This window comes from Vulpes lagopus, chromosome 8 (genome assembly GCF_018345385.1).
Source record: "Vulpes lagopus strain Blue_001 chromosome 8, ASM1834538v1, whole genome shotgun sequence".
Taxonomy (NCBI): Eukaryota; Metazoa; Chordata; class Mammalia; order Carnivora; family Canidae; genus Vulpes; species Vulpes lagopus.
The window spans coordinates 32,873,953-32,898,027 of NC_054831.1; the positions used below are offsets into that span (position 1 = coordinate 32,873,953).

Below are 24,075 nucleotides of genomic sequence, written 5' to 3' on the forward strand. Positions count from 1 at the left end.
ATATATTTCTATATAGGTATATGTAAGGGTACACATTCTCCTAAATTCTATTTAAAAACTGAGCTATTAACTCACATTCTCCACTGGCTCTTCTTGCTCTTACCTTCAATACAACGACAATGACAGAACTAAGAATTTATCATTTCTTCCCATGATTTCTCTTGCTACCCAATGGACTTCAAGCTCAAAGAAGGTTAAGGACCAACTGTATTTTCTTTACTATTATATGTACAATGTTGCTGAGACAAAAATGCTCAATAACAATTTAGGGAATGCATATGCAAACTGGGATTCTCATCCACACACTTCAATTGGTACTGACACTACATTTAAATCTATGCCATTACTCTTCTGATGGTCTTCTGGATTTTCCCTCAGACTGGTTGAAGAAATACTGAGTGTCAAATGTTATGCTACAATATTGGAAACACTGATAAGAGATGAATAAAATGTAGGCACAATGAGCAAATAAGTAAATATCATATACTGAAAGTGACAGGAATGAAAATTTTATTGGTTTTCTTTCGAAACCTATAAAAATATCTGGGGAGACAGAGGAACGACTTTAGAGTTTAGTGAACAAGGGGTGGAAAGTAGATGAGGTTGGAAAGGTAGAGGTGCCTGGCTGGCTCAGTTGGTAGAGTGTACAACTCTTGATCTTGAGGTTGTGGATTTGAACCCCATGCTGGGTAGAGATTACTCCAAAAAGATCTTTAAAAAAAACCCATGCTTTGGAGTAGAGATTACTCCAAAAAGATCTTTAAAAAAAAAGCTCCAGGGCCTACAATACAGTTGGATATATGAAATATATGAAAATATATTTTATATGAAATATATAAATATATTTTCGGGGGGGAAGACAGTGCAACTGGGACCTCAATCTCAATCCCATGACCCTGAGATCACCATCTGAACCAAATTCAAGAGTCAGTCGCTCAACTGAGCCACCCATGTGCCCCTATAGTTGGGTTTTAATTTAAATGCAAAACTACTGCATCTAAAAAGCAGACATAGAGTCATCTAATTCACACTCTAAAAGGGTACACTAGATACTATGTGGAAAATAAATTACAAGAACCAAAGTAAAAGCAAGACAAGTTAGGAGGGTATTACAGACACCTTCAGTTACAAACGACTGTGCCTTGAGATGACGTATTTTACCAGCAGAGTTTTAGAATTCCAATAATCCACCAGTTACTCAAACCAAAATGGTTTTAAAAATCCAATACCTTCCTCTACCTCAAGCAACTAAATATCCCAACCCAATCCTGACACTTACCTTCTGTGTTTCAGTTAATGTTACTCAGCACCATCACCCCATCATTCAAACTAGAAAACCAGAACACTTTTCATCTTCCCCTCTTCCACCAAACTAGTCTATTAAGTTCGCTCTACTTCTGAATCATTGTCTGGAATCTGAACAATCATCACAGACACTAAAGATCTTTTCAAATATCATGTGGAGGGTGGAGAGTGTGGGAGAGAACCAATGATCTATGTTCTCTGCTTTCTGATCCACTTAATTCTTGTCCTGATACCCAGGACCTAAAAGGTAAAAATCAAAATTCAATTTAGATAGATCAGTTTCATCTGAACACTTTTTCCCTTTTCTACTCTCACCTCCTATACTAGACAGCTCCTTATTAACTGTTCACTTATTAGTCCTTCTGACTACACCATTCCATCATCCCACAACCCACCCCTTCCTTATCGTCTACCTCCAAAAACCCTACAGCTGGCAAGTACTTACTCACCTTAATGACCTGCTCAAAAGTTATCTTAGTGAATTCTTCCCAGTCTTCCCAAGGTAAGTGGATACTTGCTTCAAGGTTTTCAGAACATTTCCTATTCCTTTCCTTCCTATCAACTGGCCTTACACTTTGCTTGCATAAAATCATTAAATTCTAAATCCCAAGAGCACAAGGACCATATTTTCTTCATTTTATATTCTCATGTAAACACCATGTGTTGCCCTAAACTGGTGTCAATCATTTGCTAAAAAAACATTTATAATCAGGATGTACTATCAAATGAGGATAAACCACAAATGGTAAGATCCTTATTCTCCTAGAGCTGACATCGTGGAGAGAATGAAATAAACATGAACACAAAAACTTCAAAGATTTTGAGAGAAATCTTGTATGACAATTTTTGGACTTAACTTTTATGGAGTATCAAGTAGATAATAAACAAAAAAAGGGGGGAACAAAAGTGAAAGGAATAAATGTAAACTTAATGTGCACACTTTATTTCCTAAAACTGTTATTCAAATTTCTTTCTTGCACTCCTTTACAAACACTAAGCAATTATACTACCAGGAAATCAATCTCACTAACACCCAATGGTGAATACATAAACTCTATCTAGAGTTCAACTCAAATTATTAATTTTTTAAAAAGATAAAAATAACTGAATTGGATAATTACACCATGTAATGAGATTCTGGGATTACATTCACATAAGGAAAAGAAAAATTTAACAAAGTTACTATTATAAACCAGCACTATCTGGAAGAAAAATAAGGCAATGTAAGAAATTTTAAATTTCTAAGTACATTAAAGAGAAAAAAAGCAAGAGATGAAATTAGCTAAATAATATATTTTATTTAACCCAATATATCCAAAATATATTTCAACAATCATATTAAACACTGAGATAGTTTACATTCATTTCTTCATACCAAGTCTGCAATTCTGTACTTTACACATCTAAGTCAGTGGTAAATTCTCTCCAATATTTATGTGTATTTAGATTTTATTATATTTAAGATGCAAAAGGAAATTTGCATACCCAAGTTGTTCCAAATATGCTAAACACACTGTATTGCTATATCCAACTTAATTACAATAAAATTAAAAGTCTTAATCTCACTAGTCCCATTCCAAAGAGTCAACAGTTCACACATGGCCACCACACTGAACAGCACAGCTCCAACAGACTTATGACTTCCACTTCATCTATTACATGTTGTCTTTTATCAGCGCAGACTAAATTAAATAATGTTGTCCCTCTGTCTCCTGAGATAAGCATTTTCCAGTCCTCTTATCTAAAACAGAAGCTGTCATTTTTTTCTACCCTTTTTACCTCATCAATTATTTCGACTCTTATTTGTTCTTCTAGGTCTGGAACACTAGTGCCATAGGAACGGAGGGTTGTTCTACTCTGTGCACAGCTAATCTGCAGTGCCCAAACTGCAAGAAACGGTCAATATAGCAACTGTAGAAAACCAGCATTGAACACTTTAAGTTCTAAATTACTTAACATGTACAACATACTTATGTGATCTATAAAAGAGACTAGAAATTGCTTGTGACAGTAGCTTGGTTCAAGTAGCTGCAAAATAATTCAAATTTTAAGATCTATAATTTCAATTAACCTAGAGATTGCTCTCATCCACTAAGAGATCTCAAAGATCATAATATGAACCTAACTACATCTTAGTTTACCTCAGCTCTAACATTGTAGCATGAATACCGGGACATAAAATCTACTCCCCTATAAATATGAACATACTATCTAGGCAAGGCAGAAATTAACAATCTGAACACTTGTTTTTTTTATATACTTCCTATCCCTAAAATTTGGAGCATGCCATTTTCCAAAACCTTCTGATCTCCTCTAATATTTTAAAAGATTTACTGGCTCCAGATAAAAGTCAATGTACCATAATATAAAGAAACAAAAAAATAAGGTTTTTTTAATTTTCCCAATTAATCATCATGCATAATTCTAAATAGTAGCAACAGATCAAATAAAAATCTATAAAGTTTTTATGCCTGCCTAGTAGGATGACAGCAGCTGTTAAATATGGGGTCAGGTGTGCAGGGATTATATAAAAGTCCTCTTTATATGTGGTTGTGCTTTCCATGTTTGTTACCCATAATCTGGAAGCAGACGACACTCCTGACAGATGGTCAGAAGGTCAGTAGTAGTTTACTGCTATATCACAATGCCTTTAACACTCACCTCACTCCATCTCATTACATAGGCATTTTATCACCTCACACCATCACAGGCAATGCGTACAGTACAATATTCTGAGACAGAGGCCAAGTTCACATAATTTTTATTACAGTATACAGTTATAATTATTGTATTTTTCATTAGTCATTATTGTTAATATATTAATACTACTGTGCCTAATTTATAAATTAAACTTTATCGCAGACATGCATGGAAATGGGGGGAAAAGTATATATATGGTTTGGTACTATCTGCACCTTTAGACATCTATGGGGGGTGGGTGTCTTAGAATTTTCCTCTTCAGATAAGGGGACACTACTATATAGGGAAACCATAATCTGAGCCAGAAAACTTCAGTAATGTATAGTTCAAGAGCTTCCTTTTTCAAATTTTATCTTTTTTCTGAATTTGTGTACCTAAAAAAATAAAGTTAAGCACTGATTTTTGTATAACTATAATTCACTTGTAGTGTCCAAGTACTACCACAGAAGTTAATCATTTCTTCAAGAAAATTAGTAATAAATTACTGAACAGGAAAAATGTGTAATAAATCTATTCACGTAATTTTAAATAGATGAAACGACGTTTTACTCTCATTAGATTGCACAAAAATTCCTCAGTTGGAAAAGAGTTAATAAGCCACCTTGGGGAAGAAATCTAGTAGTCTCTTAAGTCCTGGGTTTCCACAGAGTAAGGAATCTGACTTAAGAAAAAATGAGGGAGGGGTAGGTTGGTGCAAAGTTAAAAGATAAAAGGGTAGATGAATTGACTTCCTTGTTGACAGATATGTAACCTCTCAGAGTCAAACCCATTTCTAGTCCACAAAATACACAGAATGCTTGGTCAGTGTGATTTCCTGGCAAAACTAGCATAAACTACATTATGCTAGTGCAATCTTTGGGAAGCAAGAGAAGACAGGCACTTAGGTGATATCTAAATTACTATTATAAACAAGTCTGCCTGGGTGGTTTAGTCCAGTAAGCATCTAACTTCAGCTCAGATCATGATTCCTAGGGTCCTAAATTTGAGCCCTGCACCAGGCTCCCTGCTCAACAGGGAATCTGCTTCTCCCTTTGTCTCTCTGTGCACACTCTCTCCCCCCCCTCTCTCTCAAATAAAATCTTAGGGGGAAAAAAAAAAGTCTACCTCCTTTCCTATACACAGATACTCTTAGAAGACATACACCACAATGTTCTAGAAACTACCTAAGATATTCAGAAGGCTACAAACCAGGTGATGGTTTCTTTGCACCAACAATCAAAAACTTTTGAAAAGAACCATAATCAATATACTACGTCCTCTCATTATGGCCCAATTTAATTGTTTTAATGTACTGCATAATTCTGAATAGACTTTGAATCATATATATGTGTGTTAATCTTTGTAAAGTCTCACAAGCCAGGCTCTAACTTTTTACCATAAAATTACTCAACAATTTCCATTTATTGAACTCCTTGACGGCATTACTTTCTAAAATAACTAATGCAAATGGAAGTTTAAAACCAAAAGGAAACTACAATTTAATAAATATACTCATGGTCTTTAGAATATGCATTTATCAAATCTTTATCTTCAACCTAGAATAGCTAAAGACCAGTTCACAAAAGAGAAAGGTTGAGCCATCATTTTAATCCACCAAAATGGTGTCACTGTATTCATATTTATCAATATAGTAAGCAAAGACTAAGTTTTCTCAAACCTTCACCTGTCAGACATATGCATCTTCAAGATCTTTTTAAGATTTTTTTTTTTTCTTAAATATCCACAACACCCAACGTGGGGCTCAAACTCACAATCCCAAGGTCCAGCAAGAGTCCTACAGCCAGCCAGGTGTCCCAAGCATCTTCAAATATACTGATACTAAAACATTATCACACTGTTTCATTTCTCATGCTGGTGTAAAGTAGTTGCAAATCAGTTAAGTGAAAAAGTTTTATAAAATTTTCAAATTGTACTTTTCTATATTCACTTGAAATAACTAGGCTTGTGACACAAAAATGAAATCCTAGTTCAAATGAAGGTAATAATTACATATTATGCAAAAGATTTAGTACTCAATAGCCATGAGAGTGCCTACTTAAAAATAATGGACTTTTTGCAGTAGTTATCAACTGGCAGTAGCTGGAAGTTTTTGAATGGTTTCAATAATTGGCCAGGGATCCTAAGCAGCATACAATGTACCAGGACAATCACCTCTGCCACCACCAAAAATCAACCAACCAAAATGTCACTGTGATTCTTTTAATATTTTAGAACAGAAATTCTCAAAGAGGAGTCCCCAAGCCCAATGTCAGATCATCAGGGAACTTTTTAGAAATGTACATTACTCAGCCACACCTGAGACCGGCTGAAATCAGAAGTTGTGGGATGGGGCCCAGAGATATTTTAATGAGCCCTCCAGGAGCCTCAAGGCACACTGAAGTTTGAGAACCATCAATCTGAATGGACGTTCATGGCTGCTGGTGTTTAATCTTGAGCAGGGATATTGTTGTTCCACTACTGTATCTCTGCCTTAGGAAAGGGCACAAGAGCAAACAATAGGACCCCTCAATACATTCTGGTACAAGGGATATAGTACAATTCTGAATAACATGGCTCAGAATACATGAAATTCTGTATGACTGAGAAAGTATCATTTTGCAAACAATTACTCCGATTTTTATTGTTCACTTTGCTAAACTGCTAGTTTCTACTGTTTAAAATATTCTACTCCCCCCCCCCAAAAATATTCTACCCAGTCCATGAACATGCAAATATTCTAAGCAATTCTAAAAAATTAGCATTAAAGACTAAGTAACCACTGAGCAAGTTACTACTGCCTCCAACACTTTAAAAGGTGAGAAATTAAAATAGAATTACTATGTGTGAGATCGCTTACTTTTTTCATTACATAAAAACACTAGGCAACATTTGTAAATCTAAGCAATGTGTTACATTTGATACAGATTTAATGTTATCTAATCTGAAAATAGCCTGAAGAAAAATTAACTATAATTATTCCGACAAAGCATACAACAATTTGCCGAAAATAAATTGTTCACATAAGCATACAAAAATAAAAATATAAATAACTCATAGGCCAAAATTGGCAAAGTTAATAGTGATAAGATTATATATGATTAAATCCCAAAACATACCTAAACTCTCATTCACAGTCACAAAAGTCTGGCAGGTTGACATTTTGCATAAATAAGATGGAACAAGGACGAATAGGTCTTAAAATATCCAGTCACAGATATAAATATAAAACATATTATTGTAGCTACTCCTTTAAGTTTTGACACTACCTCATATCCATGTATTTCCTAACTTAAATATCTGAAATGTTCATTTCAGAGCTAGAAACAAATTTTAGATACAAATACCAATTCCAAAGTCTTCAACAATACCAAGAACACATTTCTATAGATCATTAAGAAACTCTAGGTCCATTACATTACAACTCAAGTAAAGTCAACATATTACTATTGAAGTAATGCCGGAACCTTGTTTTTAATTGATAAAAACCACTTATTGACAATATTTTTTAAAAAATAAGTTGAAAATTTAAAAATAATGTATTCCTACTAAGTACACTAATTAATTCTTCACTAATTAGTCTTAACTTTGAGGTGGAAATGCCTTACATGAAATTTGGGTGATTATCTTTTATAAATAGAACTGAAATTTTATGTACATGTAGAAGCAGAATACCACCTTTTAAAATCCATTTCATTAACTCGGAAAGAAACAGTAATTCTAACAAGATTTTTATATAAATAGTCAACAAAATCTAGTAACTGTTGCAGAGGGGGGAGGAGTTGGTAAGTGATTCAAACAATAAGACAATATACTTGAAAAATAATTCTTTAAAATGTGTACTACAAACTCTGACTAGATTAAGAAATGCAGTATATTCCATCTAGAAAATATAAGCTTCTTTTATTGAAAAGGAAAACTAAATGAAAAAACGAAGAGGAACCCCTGGAGGTATTTATAATCTAAATTATGGTTATATGGAAAAAGACAAGAAGTACAGTAATATTCCCAAGGTAACGCATTCTGGTTTGTCTTATAAAGATTCAAACTTCAATTATTGTTTTTCAGTAATCAAGAAAACAAAATTTCAAGATGCTTTTTCTGTACTTAGAAGACAGTGGTTTTGACCAAAAAAAGCTAATATATAATACATAGATTGTAATCAGATACTATTAAAACAATTTAATATCAGATACTATAAAAATAATTAAATTCTTCACTATTTCTCCAGAGTGAGATTCTATAAATTACTTGTCCACATTCAACTGGGAAGCTATGCGTGGTTCCACTTTTCACAACAGTGAAAAACAATTATGTAAAATGAGCGCACTAAAATTGCTTCCTGGTTTTTAAAAAATTTAGCTCTGAAGGGTACAGGAAAAGAAATAATACTCTTGTCCAGTACGAAATTACTCTCAATTTATTTAATCATTTGTTTAGGATGAAACAAACCCATCAATTTCAGTGATGGACTTGCTCCTTACTTTGAAGTAGTTCCCACCTCTTCCCCCACCCCTGACCCAAAATAAGTCCATGTCTACAAATATCTATGTAGGAAGTAAGCACAGGAAAATATTTAAAAGTATTTAATTTAGGAGTTAGATATGTGGGTGTTCACTAACTTACTTTTGAAAATGTTAAGTCTGATTTTTCAAATCATTACCACCCTCTTATTATTTCAGGAACATATTTTAACATGTTATTGGATATTATAATGTAACAACACACAAAAAAACATTCAAATACCCAGTACTCCCCAGGAAATTTCCTCTATTTTTGCAAAATAATATATCCCTTTTATTTCTGAGAGTCCCATTTGACACTAAATTTCAAACCTTTCTTAAAAGAGCTTAAACATAATTTCATCACATTCATAAGACTTTTTTTCAATCACACACTTATTTCAATCACACATATATCTTTTCCTCATTCAGAATCTAGGCTGTAATTATCAACAAAACCCCAAACATTAATTAATGACCATTAATCATTCAGAAATACTTTGCAATTACTATAAACCTTACATATAAACACCAAGTTACTGAAATATTCAACAAGTATGTTTTTTAATAAAACGTAAAGATGTAATTTCAATTAATACTTGAGAAACAAGATCCAATATATTTCATTAATGTCCTTTATAATTTCTATTTCTAGTAAATGGCAATTCTGGTGAAAACGCTTATTTTTTCCCTAATATTCCTGATACTGTTGGGTTAAAAATAAATATTTCATCTCTTTCACTGAAAGCTCAGTATTTTAAATAGAAAAATCCAAAAATTCAAGGAATAATAAATTGGGCTTTATGACAAATGGGTGAACCAAAAGTTCTTTAAAAATTAGATCTGTTGGGATCCCTGGGTGGCGCAGCGGTTTGGCGCCTGCCTTTGGCCCAGGGCGCGATCCTGGAGACCCGGGATCAAATCCCACGTCGGGCTCCCGGTGCATGGAGCCTGCTTCTCCCTCTGCCTGTGCCTCTGCCTCTCTCTCTCTATCTCTCTGTGACTATCATAAATAAATAAAAATTAAAAAAAAAATTAAAAAAAAAATTAGATCTGTTAAGAAGAAAACCTAAATTATTTGTCTTCAAAACAAACAAAAATGGGGAAATTTTGACAAAATATTTAGGAAAATGGGTGTTCCTTTATTTTATGTACATTAATTACATATAAATAGCATATGAATCTAAATCCTACAGACTTTAAACTCAGTGTTTCAAATCATGATACAAAAGGAAACATAATATTGTGGTGTTAGAAGTCTAAGATTGTTTCATATTACCTTTTTATGAAAGAATTATGGTAGCATGTGACAAATCCACACTTATTTAGAAAAGCTAATACTAGTATTTATTTTTGTATCTACTGCTTTTAAGCAATAACATTCAAATATCTTCCCCAATATGTATGCTAATTCACAAGAAAAAAAATTGACTGAACCAGCCACAAAGTTGTTCATACAAAAACACTAAAACCTGAATAACTGGGAGTTCACAGATGCTCCACTTGACTGTCACTCAGAAGCTGATTGTTCCCAGGGTAAACTTGATAAGTACTGGAACAAAGATTTTCTTGATGCAGGGAAAAAGCTGTGTAGAACTCTGTTCCTGGAGCCAGAGTTGAGCCGGACACTAGAATGTTCAGGAGATTAGGACATCTCTGTGCACTGGCTTTCAAATGTTCTTGAATCAATGTTACAGAATTTCACAGCCTTGGCCAAAGACAGCTTGGTATTAACATCAAAGGATCAAGTTTTTCCCACTTTAAATTCAGCTTTCAAGCAAAATACAGTGCTAGAAATTACCTAGGATTATACGAATAAAACTATAGATGATGGGAAAGGTATATATATTTAGGTACAACAGGTATCATTCAAATCATTTAAATATCAATGTAAAACTCCCTACACTGTAATTAATCAGTTAATTAAAACAAATTCCACTCCATGCCAACTCATACGCATGGAAAATGTGATGAGAACAGTATTTTTTACTGTTATTTTACAATCTCCAAATCATGTTTCCGAAGATTTGCCAAAAATAAAGCCTGTGAATACTGAAAATTTTAGAAAATAATTCCATCCATCCTGTTTCTAAAAAAGATAATGTGATATAATACACAAGACAAATGTTACAAAAGAACGCACCTCAATTTTGCTTTACAACTGCTTTTATGCAAGATTTTAAATTAACCAAATTTAAATTCCAAATTATGCCTTCCAGCATAAACATACACCATGCAAAACTTAATTTTTACATACTGTTCATTTTAAAACAGAATATTTCATGGAAATGCTAAAAGCATGATACAGTAATACACTGAAATGTTATGTGAGAAATAACCATATTATGATCAATGGCTGATGCATTAGATTTGTAGTTTAAGGTGGATATGTAATTCCTTAAATGTAATTTTAAATTAAATATAGCTAACACACAAAATTTTAAATATAGCAAGGACTTTCAGAATAACAATTATAATATGATAAAATCTGTTTCTCCCTAGTACTGAAAATCAAAATTCAAAATACATAGACTGTAGAGGGATCTATTCTGATTCCAATGACCTTAGCCATTCTCAAGTTAATTCCCTGTTTTTGTTTCTTTAAATCACCACTTAAACTGTATTCCTTGGAAATACAACTAGCCTATCAGACAAGTTTACTGGAGAGACTTACCAAACTATATGAAGATATTTACAACAACTCAGAATTAATCCATCTATAGTACTTCCATAAACAACATTCTCAGGAAATGCCTAATTTCTTCTAAAGCACACCAAATCCTCACTTAACATCCAACCTAACTGTATTGTTTGATTTTAAAAGAAAATTTAAAGGGTACGATCCAGATACACCAAATAATGGTAAAAAAGATTAAAAATAGACATTATTTTATAAGCAAAAGAGATTTGCCTCCAAACAGGTTTTTTTTTTTTCCAAGATTCAAAAGGTTTATTTGAAAAACTCAGCACAGGACAAAGATATCCTTAATATTCCTTCTTAGAATATTTGAATATTCAGAATCTATATGAAATGTAGACAGCAACTCTGATTTCACAGAAAGAACATCAATGGTTTATTACAAATGTAAACCCGTTCCCACACCCCTCCCCAATGCACTATTCTATCTACCCCTATTGACATTAGCTTTCACTAAGCTTCTATCTTTTCAGTGCTACTAAAAAGCAGAAAATCATTTTCATTTTTAAATGGCTGGGATTAATTAAAGCAACCGAAGTATTACTGTTACAGCAAAGTTTAGTGAAACTATGAGAGAACACTACTAGTAACATTTGTAAATTATCCAAAATGATTTCTTTATTGAGATTAACTACATAGACTTCACAGTTCTATGGCATACTTATATTTAGTTAAAGTCACAAACACATTTTAACATTCACAATGATGAGCATCATCATTACCAATCTACAAAGCTTATGTATGAATAAAGAAAAATACAAAAACCTCAAGTTTTACAAAAGAAAAACTTTAAAGTCTACATACATTAACAATAAAACCATTTCTTCCAGGAAACAAGTAAAAGTATAAAGGCATACCAGAGACGTTTTTTTTCTTTTCTCTCTAAGTAAGCCAGGAATGAAAGAATGTTTAATATCTACGACGCTTATTAGGGCCTTCAAAGTTGCCCCCTTGGCTTCCTCTACCAAAACCACCAGGACCACCACTAACAGGACCTACACCACTCATTGGTGCTTGAGGGGTTTCAGAACCTGTTCTACTCCCCATAGGTGATCCCATCTGAGATGATGGTCCTTGCGGAAATCTATCATTGTGCTAATGCCACATAATAAATATGAAGTCCATTTGGAACACGCCAAATGTAAGTGACAAGAAAAATTGGCAAAATCCCAAGTGGTGGTGTCATGAAGTTCAGCAGAAAGTCCAGCAGAATCAGGATCACACATAGAAGGAAGAAAGGAGCAATTTAATTAGTTACTACGTTTAAAAAAAAAAAAAAAAAAAGCATCTGAAGAGTTACAATTGCTAATGCTATGCCCCAATTTCATGAAAAAAAGAACTGATTTTAAGAAGTAATAAGCTACTGCCATTTAAACCTAATCAGTATTACAATACTGTTCTGATCTTTTTCTAAAGTTTATACTGCATATAAACTGTGATGTGTAATAAAAAAAATTTTTTTTGAAAATCAAAGAGTAAAACTGGGGAGCAGCATCACATTGAAAAAATAAACATTTAAAAAATTTCAACAGTAATGCTTTTAACGAAAAAGTACTAGTACAAATACGGAAAGAGTTATAATTTCAATATTAAAACTTTTGAGGCGGTTTTCCAGAAAGACTATTAATGGGAAAATAGACATAATTTTTTAAAATTCACAATTTATGAACATGTACTACTAATAGCACAATTAAGTAAATACCTGACTCCTATGCTTTGGAAAATTTTACAATAACCACCTATGTTAATCTCAAAGATTGAACAGAACTCTCCACATGCAGTAGTAAAATATCACTGTGAAAAAGATAGGGGGTGATATTTAAATAAAGATTACAACTTCAGGGGGATGGGTGGGGAAAATGGGCCAGTTAATATTAACTTTTAAGTTACTATGAATGATTATATGCTATATAGAAAAACTTAACCAAAGTAGTCAAAGTTTTTACTTAGCTTTCAGACATTTTTCTATAAACTAAAGCCTCCAGAGAAGGAAACAAATACACTAATTATATCATGCGCCATCTGATCATAGTAGATATTATGGCACTGCCTTTTTATCTCCATACACAAACACTCATTAAAAAAAAAACTGTTAGCATGTCTAATTTTTCCAAATTTTTAGAAGATTGCATTTAAAGTAAATAAATTTTAAAATGATGAAACATTGTCTCCATCAATTCTAAGACACACATTCACTTTTAACATCTCTGAAATCAGTATGTATTGACAAGTACTCAGTGGAATGTCTGAATTTAATTGGCAGTGCTTTATATGCTATGCAGTGCTATACCAGCATGGCGCCTTAACGTTTGTTGTGATAGTTCCAAAACTATGTTGCCTTTTCAAAATATACACTCAACCAATTTTCCTTTTCTAAATGTTATTTAGAACAATCATTAAAAAAAAAAAAAACCAAATGAGAAAATGTGTTGCCAATACAATAGCCTCTTTAAACAGTGACAGACTTTAAGGAAAATGAGAAAAGTTATCAGTCTTGCTACTAGTATTCAAGTAAAAATAAGAACTACTGAAAAATTTTGCTTTTATAATTATTTAACCCACACAAAGATATCTTCACACTCTCAAACCAAGATATAAACTGTGTACTTTAAAATTTTGTAACAATTATAATTAATAATTCTGTAAGACTTCAAAATGTAAATTTAAAGTACACTTTAAAACTTTAATGTACCTTATTTTGTAGTTAAAATAATATCCTTGAAATTAATTTTAAGTGTTATTTTTATTAAAAATGCTTACTGAAAACTATGTTTTCAGACATATTGGGAGTTTCATTCCCAACCAAAGGTAAAGAGTCCACAAGGAAAAGAATATAATCTTAAAATACTTGACACCTTTACAGTGAATACTGGTAAGAAATGGATACAAACTAAAAGCAATATAAAAATAACTGTAATTAACATGTATCTGCCATATACTTGAGTACAAAAGCATGCCATGAATGATAATCCTAACTCCTGTGATACTTAAAAATTGCTTCTCCTAAGTCAACATATAAACTTCACAAAATTACTTTTTCTTCAATGGATATTATCTTTACCACCAAAATGATGCCAAATTATGTAAAGTGTGAAGTTACCTTTGGGGCAGAAAAGTATATATTACTGAATATAATCAAAATAATGTTTATGATACATTACCACTGCTCCATTATCTGGCATCATTGGAGTTCCCATATTTGCAGCTCCTTCTGGTCCCATGGCAGGACCAGGACCCATTGGTGGGCCAGGTATAGTTCCTCTGTTGTTCATATTCATACCCATCATTGGAGGAGGACCTTGGTTACCAGCAGGTGCTGGGCTAAATGCATCTACGCAAAACAATCTATACTTAGAGCTGTCCTATCTTAGTTTAGTAAACATTAAAAATTTAACAATACTTATGCAAACTATATAGCAAGACGATTATCAAATCACTTTCCTTGAGAATGGGACACTCAATTATCTATTCTATGATATGTACCTCTAGATTACCTACACTATAGGATATTCATCTCAAAATCAAAGGTACATAAAACAAATGAGACAACTACCAATTATTTTAGGATATTTGAGACTGTCAAAACTTGTAAGTTTTTTTAAAAATGATTATTACTTGCTATAGCCTGCTTTTTAACCAACTACTCCCATACAGTGGTAACTATACCAGCTTCAATTAACAGGAAAGGATTAGCACTTAGGAAACTATAAATATATATAAAAAGTTCATTAAAACTAAACTCTTGACTTTAATATAAGTTACTGAACATAACCCCAGAAGTATAGGAGGTACTATTTTTTAACTTTATGTAGAAAGAGGCAATATAAGCAAAAAAACTGAAAAGGCTTGTCATGATGAAGCTTATTTTTTAAAAGCAAATAGATAAAATACTAATAAAGCTATCTGAATTTTTTGACATGCTAATAAAATTCTGGAAATGGAGACAATCAGATATACTTCATATTTTTCCATCAAAAAGATATCCACCTGGCCTCATGTTAATTGCACTAGTATTTGAGCTGAAATACTATATTAATAATGGATTCAACCACAACATTTTTCGGTTTTCTTTGAATTTATTTTTAAAATATTCATACGTTTTTGCATAAAAATCTGTAACAAAGCCTAGCTCTAACTTAAGAATTTTCTTCTAGTATTTCATTCTATAGGTCAACTTTATGACTCAGAATTCAATTTCTCAAAAACACATAATAACAGAAAATGACAATCTAGAACCCTACACAGTATCTAATGCAGCTGAACTCTACATATGACTAAGCCCAGGAAGCAGGTGAGAGTTGAGAAAGTCTCACCCCCCTAGTTGACCAGTCCCTAGCAGTAAGACTACCACTCTTTCTCAAGAACCTAGCCACATCATGGGAAGAAATTATTTCCTTAATCCCAAAATGTTCTTGCTGAAAATTTTAACATTTTAACTATCCAAGAATATTTCTATTCCCTTAGCATAACTATAAATAAAAATCTTTACTAGAATTCCACGACATGTCCCACATGGAAATGAGGAAGAATGAAGACACTATCTATAAGTAATCTTAACTTTCCCTAAAAAGAACAGATCAAGGATTAAGTTTTTCTTCTTTTTAACAATTGTTACATTTAACTTATAAGATTCAAATATACCTATATAACTATGGGAATAATAAAATAAAAAATAAACATTTCCAACTATCAGTAATTAGAGTCTTATTTCTAGTAATAAAGCTTTCTATCACATAATTATAATTAAAATAAACTTAAATATCTAAGAAATGTAAATTATCTGGTCCCCTGAAAAGTAGTTTTAAAATCTATGTTTTGCTTGGTAGATACACTGGTGATACATCAGAAAAATCTACTGCCACAGTCTATCAGTGTAACTTGACAGGACATGACAATTTACTGACTGAACAGCAATATTCACCTACATGAATAATGATTCATAACTCCAATAAACCATTACATTAACAAAGTAAGACTGAACAAAATGTATATAGGAGAAGATTAAATGGACTGGACTGAAGGGGAGTTGAGGAAGTTGTCAATTGTAATATGGTTCTCTGGTGAAGTAAAATGCCACAAGAAATTTTAATTCTCTTAAATTCCTAACTAATAAGGTATTTAAAGGTATACTCTCCATTTGTTTCTGATAAAGTTGCTAACCAAAACAGAATGTTTTCAAGGTCTCTGCAACATCAGAAACACTTCATTTGTTTCTGATGTTTATGACAATCTAATAATTACAATGGCATTTCAAAGTACCTACAATCCATAACCTCACACTTACAACCCTTAAAACCACTTGGATTATATCATACACCATTCTACAATTTACTTTGGAAAGACATAAAATTGAACTACTTGTACATGACTACATATTCAACTGTGCCTCTAGAAGTTATGTATTTCTTAGAACTGTGGCTATAAATCTTATATATTTTTTGTTCGCTAATTAATTCATCTATCCATTGTAACTAACTTGACAACTAAGATCTTTATAGGTAAGGATCATGTATCATGCTTCCATTATATACCAGAGATGCTCAGTAACTTCTTACTGATAGTGAGAAAAATGACCAAATAAACAGCAATAACAATTTTAGATGATCTGATTGGAAAGAAGGGGAAAAAAAAAAAAGCATGAGAAATGGGGGGGTTGATCGCAGAAAATGTTCATTCCACATACTAGATGCTTTAAGATTTTTTTATTCCATACACTATATATCCTAAGTACAATCCATATTTATGCATATTAGAATGCCCCAGTAATGTAATCTTTCCAACACTATGTACATTTTGAGTTATGTGAAGATTTTAATTTTGTGACAGCCTCTGTGGGACATATGAAATGAATGTATAAAAAATACTTGAAAAGTTTACCTAATTTTTAAGTGTGTAACATTTCAAATTTACTGTTTCCCTCAACAGTAGAGAAGCTAAAGTAAGCACTTTCTTAAAACCTTTACATCAACTCTAAAGATATGCATTAGCCTAAATGTAGAAGATATCTCATTTCCTTGACATGTCAAAGATGCCTCCAAACAGTGCGCTTCAGTGCACAATATGGTAGGTTAGGGCAAAATAAGCTAAACATTCAGTATAATGAATAAAAGTAATTCCACTTACACAGTTACCTTACCAATAGAAATTTTAAAACTACTCTCAAGAACTTTAAAACCACTGCAAACTCAGAAACTACCAAATTTCTAAGGTAAATAGCCAATCTGAAAGCATGAAATTTGATTTTTTGAAAATGCAACAACATAGCTGCATCACACCATGCAATGACTAAGTTTCAAGTTATATCAAAACCTGGTTACAGGTTTCTTTCATTAAATCTATTAAAACATGATATACCTTTTAGCCTTCAATGAAACAAAATTCTTCCTAGTCATATTACTTTTAATACACTTGTATTTTTTTCAACTTAATAAATATAAGAGATTTCACCATTACAAATGTTGGTTCCAAATTTTTGTTACTGATATGTATATACCACAAACAGCATGTACAATTCCCCAAAGAATTACAAGTTACAGAAGGCTTTTGCTTCAAATCCCTACCTCCCATGTTTATTGCTCCACGGGGACCCATATCACCCATTCTCATTTCCTGTTCTCTCTGTAAGTAAGCATAGTTGTCACAGTCAACCTATCGATCTTATGACTTTACATTTCCCATCTAAAATCAAAAAGAAAAGAATAAATTGGGACATCACTTTCCATTAAAAGAAATTAAAATTTTCCGACATCACTTACTTAATACGAACACTGAAAAGAAACTTCAGTCTCCCAGGTCTGATATGTATCACAGTGCTTAGAGCACTCCGTTTATACTACTAGATTATTAATGTGTCAGATTACACAAAATCTACTGCAGAATGTTTTTAATGCTTTTATTTCAATAGATCAAGGACACATGCCTAGATTACCCCCCCAAAAAAGAAAAATCTAGTATTAATAACCACGAGGACCAATTATATTTTCCTCCCATGACACTAAGTCTTTAAACAAAAATGACAATTACCCTTTTTATATTCAAATGTATTCAAACATCCAACACAAACACCTGTGGGGCACTAAGCTAAAAACAAAGTGATAGACAATTCTCCTTAATACACCTTTCCATTTTTATTCCAATAGTTGAGCACTGTTGCACCCAAGACCTAAAGATATGCCATGAAAGTCTCCACAACACACAATTATTAAAAATTCAACGTAACACTGCTTCATTTATTTGAACAAGGGTTTTACTTGGAAATCTAAATAGAAGTGTTATTACACAGTCAGCAAGTTCTGAAACAAAACGCTCTTGAGGTTAACTGTGATATAAAAGGTCATGCAAATAACAAACATAAATTTCCGTAAAATTCAACTACTTCTAAAAACTCATTTTTTACAGTTATATAAAATTAACTTCAATGAAATCTCTAGGTGAAATTATTCAACATACTGTAATTCAAATTTGTACTCTTATTTAATGATCTTTTCCATTATCAGACCAGTGTGTTAAATGCAGCAATAATAAAACACACGGAGGCAAAAGTAGCAATGTCGAAATCTTAAAGCAAAATTTTCCCCTTAAAACAATTTTATTAAAATGTGCTTAAAATTCCACTTAGCAATACAAAATACTAGTGAAAATCACCTATAAAAGCTAGAAATAAAGGAAAGAAAAGCCTATGGTAGATAAATGCCACTAAGCAGTTATGAACTGCCCGTACCTAACATAATGGACAAGTCTTAAAATGTAACCTTTAATGAAGCTATGGTTAAAGAAACGTCACTTACATCATAACATCATGAAAAAATGTTTGTCACATTATTTAGAAAAATGTAAATACCAAATTTTTCTCAAAGCTATTTTTTTTAACTTTCCTAAAACTAAATTTGTCTCTTCTAATAAAATGTTTGGCTAGTGATGAGTACTACTGACTAGCAGAATAGCTAGACTATTTATTTCACAGAACGCATTTCTGATGAAGTCATTTGGAAAATACTATGTTATGATCACACTTAGCACTATCATCAATAAATCAAGCCAAGTTGTCATTTCCTCATCACCCAAAACCAGATAAAATGTAGACTGCTTTGGCATATCCAAAATCTTCCAGGTATTATTTATAGCAGATACTTGTTATTCCATTTCAACACCACAAATACATGGATTTTTTGATCATGACATCTTTTGGGAACAAGGGTTTAATTTTAATTTTTACTTTTGTATTTGCCTTAACCATGAAAGATGAGGAATGCAGTATCTAACCACTAACAGGGTAATTATGATAGTCTTACTGTCTGAGACTTCAATTTTCAAATCCTCCTTATATATTCTGACATCCTAACTGGATGCCTTATGATTCACTGGTGGGACCAATGAGAGAGACAACTTTTGTATTATGTACTTATAATTTCACCGTACTGTATCTATCACTTTCCAAAATCACGTTTAGCTTTATTATTCACAAAGTTCAGTACTTTTTAAAAAAATCATACCTGAATTATTCTATTATTCCATTTTGTTCATTAAGAAATTTCTGAAGAGATTAATATACCAAAGACATTTATGAATTTTTAAAAGCTTTTATTTACTTATTAAGTAATCTCTAACACCCAACATGGGGCTCTAACTCATGACACCAAGATCAAGAGTCATATGCTCTAAGGACTGAGCCAGCCAGGCACCCCAAGATTCTTGTTTTTTTAAGTCAACTTTTCAACAGTGGCCGTATCATTCTTTTTCTGATGCTCTACTAGAACCTGTTTCCAGGGGCTTGGTCAGTCAGAAGAGCATGTGATTCTTGATCTCAGGTTGTGGGTTCAAACCCCACAATGTATATAGAGATTACTTAAAAATAAAAAATCTTAAAAAAAAACCCTGGTTTTCCAGTTCCAAATACCTTTCTTTAAATGAGATAATCAGAATATCTAACAATAATCCATGCTAATACAGCTATCACTATGCTAAAATACCTATGGATAAAATACATTTTTCACTAAATATACACTCAATTTATTTAGTACTGTTGATGTTTCCTTAAAGAAAATTACTGAGTACTATTTTGTACAGCTTCACACATGAAGAAAAAGACATGGCTTTATTAGATATATCATTTTTTGACTACTTTAGAAGGAGCAAAAGAAGTTTTCAACTCCCCAGTCATGTCCTAAGATTACCGTTATTTTCTAAAAATATACTGCTACATACTTCTAGTAAAATGCAAGGATCAGAGATTACATTTAAGGGTAGTGTTAGCAATGAAAATTAAGACTACTTCTCACTGTAACTTGATTTATCAAATATCAGTAAGGACAAACACTTGGAAGTTCACCATTAACTGTGTACCTACCCAAAAAGCAATACACAAGACCCTCACTTCTATGAATTCTAATATTTGAAACTACAACTGGTATATAATATACATGTTATTTTTGGAATATAAATTTTAATGCTTTATTACCTTACCAAAAATTAGAGTTGTGGTTTGACATGAAACAACTTCTACATATATAAAATCTCAAATGACTACACTGTGATAAGATAATAAAGCTATGATTAAAATTTGGTTTAATTAATTAACTCTTCATAGCAACCCTATAAAGTAGGTCTACTGTTACCCTATTTTAGAGATCATAAAACTGAGGTACAGCACTGTTAAATAACTTACTCAAGGTTGAAATGGCCTATAAAATTCTGCCAAAAGTTCATAAAGTTGCTACCTTCACAAAGCACCCTAATTTTTTCAAGGATTCCAACAAAGCTTAACAAAAGGCAATGTTTTAAATTATTCTTACTATATTCACAAGAAGCTGTACCTTTCCATTAAAAGAATTATAAATATGTATTCCTGAGCTCGTCGCTGAAGTATCCTGGAACTTAGAGCTGACCAAAAAACCAAGCAAAGTATGACTGATTTCCAAAAACACATATCAAAGCAGCATCCCCTTAAAACAACAGATCTCAGAGTGTGCTTGATGGAGTAGTCTTCAAGACCCTTCCAAGAAATACACAAATTTAAAACTGTCTCACGTCTTACTAAACATTAGGACACAATTATAAAACTATGACCTAATTGGGCTTTTCAGACTATCAACATTTGTAGAGATGGTACACAAGAAAATGGAGCAAAAATCTAGGTATTTTAGCACAATTCAAAACTAGTAACTAGCCTTTTTTTACTTTTACTAGTAACTATCATCATATTCTTCACATAACAACCGCAGTTTTGGTTTTCTGGGTGTTTTTTTTTTAAGAAGATAAAAGAGAGGGGAACTCTGGGTAGCTCAGTCATTTAGCGCGTGCCATTGGCTCAGGGCCTGATCCTGGAGTCCCAGGATTGAGTCCCACATTGGGCTCCCAGCATTGAGCCTGCTTCTCCCTCTGCCTGTGTCTCTGCCTCTCTCTGTCTCTCATGACTAAATAAATAAAATCTTAAAAAAAAAAAAAAAAGAGGAGGAGGAGGAGGAAGAAGAAGAAAGAAGGAGGAAGGGAGGGAGGGAGGGAGGGAGGGAAAGAAAGAAAAGAAAGAGAAGAGAGAAGAGAAGAGAAGAGAAGAGAAGAGAAGAGAGAGAAGAGAAGAGAAGAGAAGAGAAGAGAAGAGAAGAGAAGAGAACGAAACGAAACGAAACGAAACGAAACGAAACGAAACGAAACGAAACGAAACGAAACGAAACGAAACGAAACGAAACGAAACGAAACGAAACGAAACAGCAGGCAGGACAGTAGAGAGGTTGTCTGCCCAAACTACTGCAGTTTTAACATTTCAACTGGAATATGTAGATGACTACGTAGAGGAAGCAGTTATTTGTATTGAATCGCTACATGTCTTTTTAACAATCTATGCAACAAAACAAGATATTCACATAAAGCACTTCTGCTGCATTCTGAATACGGTGGTTCTTCAAGAAAAACCATCCTTATGAACCGGCTGCACACTGGAACAAGATGGCATCTTACAAACTATGATTATTGACTGGCTTGTGTACAAGTATCCCTTGTTTTTCAAAAAAGTGTGCAGTATGCCACTTAGCTTTTATGAAATACCTACATTTGTAGTACTTTTTGCTAACCAAAAAACATCCAAAGCGGATTTTGCAAAAAAGCAAAAAATGAATATAAGGTTGTGTGGTTTCAAGCAAGCAATTTTAGAGGCACCACAAACCTAGAGCAGCCAGAGTACTACCACCATGCTCTTCCCTGGGAACTATACTTGGCAACTCAGCATCAAGCTGCCAGAACTTTGAATTACATGTAAACATCTGTGCTTTAAATCTGGACTTATTCTGTGCATCAGTTAGCAAGACGTGTCCAAAGGTATCTTTTGGGTCTGGAAACTCCCAAAATATTTTTCACCCAAATATTAATGGTAATTGCTTTTTCATTGTATATGACATTCTGGCTTACAAAAGGTATCACAGGAACATTCTACTTTGGGATAGCATTGGGAGACACTTTCTGACAAGATTAGTGGTTGATACTAAGAAAGATGATTTGTTTTTAATTTTATGTAATAGGGATCCCTGGGTGGCGCAGCGGTTTGGCGCCTGCCTTTGGCCCAGGGCGCGATCCTGGAGACCCGGGATCGAATCCCACGTCGGGCTCCCAGCGCATGGAGCCTGCTTCTCCCTCTGCCTGTGTCTCTGCCTCTCTCTCTTTCTCTCTGTATGACTATCATAAATAAATAAAATTAAAAAAAAAATTAAAATAAATAAATAAATAAATAAATAAATAATAAATAAATAAATAAAATTTAAAAAAAATTTTATGTAATAATAAAGTGCATTAAAATTTGAAAGATGTGCATAACTCAATGGAGCAGTATTTTTCTAATGTTTGGTATATGACATCATAAAATCACACATGGGTAAAAAATCCATTTGAAGTTAAAAGGCAGCTCAATGAATTGTAATGCAATGAAAATCACTGCTTGTCCAAGTTTTACCGCAGTATTAAACAAAAACATCCACAATTATCTAAAAAGGTTAAAATATACTCCTCTCCATTTACCAATTACTTATCTAAGTGAAGCCAGATTTTCTTCATGCACTTAAACCAAAAAAGCATTCTGCAAAGAGATGGAATGCAAAAGCAAAAATGAGAAGCCAGCCATTTTCTATAAAGCCAAACATTAAACTAATTTACAAAACAATAAAACACTACCACTCTTACCACTAAAGTAGAACATAAAAGAGACCTGCAAAAATGTAAAATAAGGCCACTCTTCCCACTACAACTCATCTTCTTTCAAGTTTCTCTTTTATTTTCTAATATGGTAAACAATGACATAACCTAAACAAAAGCTCTTAAGGGTCTTCAAAAATTTTGACTAGTGTAAAAAAATTTCAAAACCAAAAAGTTTAGGAATCACTTTTTTTGTTCTAGTCAGTATTCGTTCATGAAAATATAAGTAGAAAATTTGCACTAATGTAAAGGAACTAAATCAGTGCAGAACCTGATGTTATTTTATGTAGAATAGGATCTTTTCCCTTTAATCCTTCATACTCAAGATATCAACCTATAAATTTAAAGATACTAAAGTTTCTTTTTTTTTAAAGATAACCAAATTTAAAGGATTAACACGGTACAAAGATAAGGCTAAAATAAGGTATAATACGAATGCCTGAGATTTAGAAAACAGTGAACTACATAAGGATTTAAAATTATCAACTCAAACATTTTGTAATCAATAATAAAGATATATTCATCAAACACTAGTTAATCTAAATCCTTGTCTGAATGAATGCAGTCTTAATAACCACGATCATTATTCTTTACTTTGTAAAGATCTTTCACATCATTTCTGAAGAAGCCTCTAAGGGATTGTCAAGGGATCACCATGTTATCATTTAGGTTCAATGTCTTACTAAAAAAAATGCTAAAATTCCTGATGTAAAAATA

At 32.7% G+C, this 24,075-nt stretch overlaps 1 protein-coding gene across 1 annotated transcript in view; it reads right to left on the reverse strand.

Moving 5' to 3' along the window:
• Positions 1-11,405: 11,405 nt before the first annotated feature.
• Positions 11,406-24,075, reverse strand: part of PSPC1 (paraspeckle component 1) — a 69,607-nt gene continuing 56,937 nt past the window's right edge. The window contains exons 7-9 of the mRNA XM_041765688.1: positions 17,742-17,799; positions 14,343-14,512; positions 11,406-12,276 (exon numbers count right to left, since the gene is read on the reverse strand). Of these exons, the coding sequence (XP_041621622.1) occupies positions 12,091-12,276; positions 14,343-14,512; positions 17,742-17,799 (414 nt within the window). The 3' untranslated portion in view covers positions 11,406-12,090. The remainder of the gene's footprint in view (positions 12,277-14,342; positions 14,513-17,741; positions 17,800-24,075) is intronic.